Source organism: Chrysochloris asiatica, unplaced genomic scaffold, assembly GCF_000296735.1.
Source record: "Chrysochloris asiatica unplaced genomic scaffold, ChrAsi1.0 scaffold00293, whole genome shotgun sequence".
NCBI classification, from domain to species: Eukaryota; Metazoa; Chordata; class Mammalia; order Afrosoricida; family Chrysochloridae; genus Chrysochloris; species Chrysochloris asiatica.
Genome location: NW_006408811.1, coordinates 2166985 through 2169513, shown reverse-complemented (window position 1 = coordinate 2169513; position 2529 = coordinate 2166985). Strand labels below are relative to the sequence as shown.

General features: G+C 42.1%; 1 protein-coding gene across 1 annotated transcript in view; it reads right to left on the bottom strand.

The window, feature by feature from the left end:
* Window positions 1-886: 886 nt before the first annotated feature.
* Window positions 887-2529, bottom strand: part of OSMR (oncostatin M receptor) — a 69755-nt gene continuing 68112 nt past the window's right edge. The window contains exons 16-17 of the mRNA XM_006874681.1: window positions 1119-1635; window positions 887-1016 (exon numbers count right to left, since the gene is read on the bottom strand). Coding sequence (XP_006874743.1) covers window positions 887-1016; window positions 1119-1635 — 647 coding nt within the window. The remainder of the gene's footprint in view (window positions 1017-1118; window positions 1636-2529) is intronic.

The following is a 2529-nucleotide window of genomic DNA, read 5'->3' as shown; positions in this document are numbered from 1 at the left end:
ATATCTTACCAATTAGATGAAGTCTATGCCTTCCCATCTATAAGAATTAATTTTACTGCATCAGTGAGCTGCAAATTCTTATCACTTCAAGTCTTAAAATCTGCTTCAGCTGCAAACATCTCTAACTTTTTCATTAAACCCAAAAAATAAATTACACAGATGATTTATGTTCCAGTAATAAATCTTCCATGGGCCTTGTTAAAACCTTAAAGCTTGTTCCCTAACTCTGAAAACATTAAACTAGAAGGAGGTTTTAATGAGGGAGCAGTGGTGGTTTGCCGTCATGGGCGCAGGTTTGATTTCCAGCCAAAGCATTTCATCAGAGCTTCCAGTGAAGACAGGAAGAAAGACCTGGTGATCTACCTCTGAAAATTTAGCCAATGCAAACGCTATGGGTCCATTGTCCTTGTGGTTGTCAAGCTAACTCAGTGGCAGCTAATAACAACAACAGATTTTGACAGAAATATATTTTTACTAAAACCTGAGTTTCTAGGACCACAGCTGCCATGTACAGCAATGTGGGGAGGTAGGGAGAGTAGTTCATGCCTACCACTATGTCAAATGCCAGCTCTGTTGTAAGCAATTCCAGGGGAGTTTGAAACGTTAACAGCAGCCAAGTTAGCATCTTCACATGATCCGCTACTGGGAGACAGTTGCTTGAGGAGAAATACTGAGTGGCTTGGCTCTGGCCTTTGAAACCTTAGCAAGATGTTTAAAAACAAACAAAAACTGCCAGTGAGTTGATTTCCAACTCACAGTGACTAAAAAATCAGGTTGGAACTGCCTCATAGGGTTTCCAAGGTTGTAAGTCTTTATAGAAGCAGATTGCCGCATCTTTCTCCCAGCCACTAACCTTTCAGTGCCAAGTGTTTTAACCACTGTGCCATCAGGGCTTCTCAGCCAGGGATGAGAGTTCTGATCGAATCAGACCTGCAGATGGTGAGAGGTCGCTGGGATTAAGGACTGAGGCGGCCAGCACTGTAATGACACCAGCCAAGCCCCAGCGTGCCAGGTACCTGTGGAGCATGCAATGGATGTGCAGGTTACTCAGAGTGTTTGCCTTGATCTACAAGGTGATTGGGGAGCAGCTGCTGTCTTCATTAGGGGGAGATAGGGGCCAATCCAGAGGCACTGCCATTTGTGTTTTGTACTCCGAACAGGGTGCGGGCATTGGTTGATCAGTTGGGAGACTGTTCTTGTCTTCAGACATGGGAGAAGCTGACTGGGATACATAATTCACACTCATTTCTCCAGCTTGGATTTCTCCCAGGGAGTTCAAGTAGTCTTTCTCTAGGGCCCTTAGAACATTTCCAGGTGAGATGAACAGTCCCAGGTGACTTGGTGGGGTGTTAGGTGTCAGTGGGATATGGCCACCGAAGCCCAGGTCAGAGGCTTCCTGGTTATAGGTAAAGTTCTCAAAACAGATGCACTGCCCTAGGGCGGGTGAGAGAGGCATTTTTGTTTTAAGTGGGGTAAAGTAGGCTGAAGGCTTGGGATGTTCCGTTTCAGTGAGTGACTTCCAAGAGGGCGCCTTGCACTCTGCCGGCATGTTTACAACCTCAATTGTATCTGGAACACAGTCCTTGAGATTCATTATTGTTAGGTGAGCGTTGTGCTGGAAAGGAAACAAGAAAACTGTAAGCATAAATGTGTGTCCATCTAAATTGGTCATGTTTTATCAGGGTCACAAGTTAGCAGAACGTTGTATTGAAAACCAAAGAAAGTTTTCCTGACAGAAGAAATCAATAATGATAATGATAATAATAAAACATGAAATACAACCACCACTCTTCTTTCAGTTTGTCGTACTATGGTGGCTTGCAGGTTGCTGTGATTCTGGAAGCTATGCCACAGCTATTTTAGATGCCAGCAGGGTCACCCATAGTGGACAAATTTTATCTGAGCTTCCAAATGAAAACAAACTAGGAAGAAGAAGAGACAGACTATTTCAAATATTAAGTCACTGAACACCTTATGAGTAGCAGTGGAACACTGTCAGAAAGCCAAAATACTGAATATTGAAACAGGACAAAGAGCACCAGAATATTGTCAGCTATTGTGCCTAAAGATGGGCCCCATAGGTTGGAAGGCACTCAAAATAGAGTTGACAGTGATGACATGAATGGAGTAAAGTTTTCAGGACCTTCATTTGCTAATGGGATAAACTCAAAATGAGGAGAAACTGCTGCAAGCATCTATTAATAATCAGAACATGGAATGTACAAAGTATGAATCTAGGAAAATTGGAAGTTGTCAAAAATAAAATGGAAGGCATAAACACTGATGTCCTAGGCATTAGTGAGCTGAAATGGACTGTTACTGGCCATTTAAACTCTGACAATCATATGGTTTACTATGCCAGAAATGACAAATTGAAGAGAAATGCATCACATTGATCATCAAAAAGAATATTTCAAACATCTATTTGAAGTATAATGCTGTCTGTGACAGGATAATATCCATACACATACAAGGAAGACCAGTTAATACCACTATTATTCAAATTTATGCACCAACCACTAAAGCCAG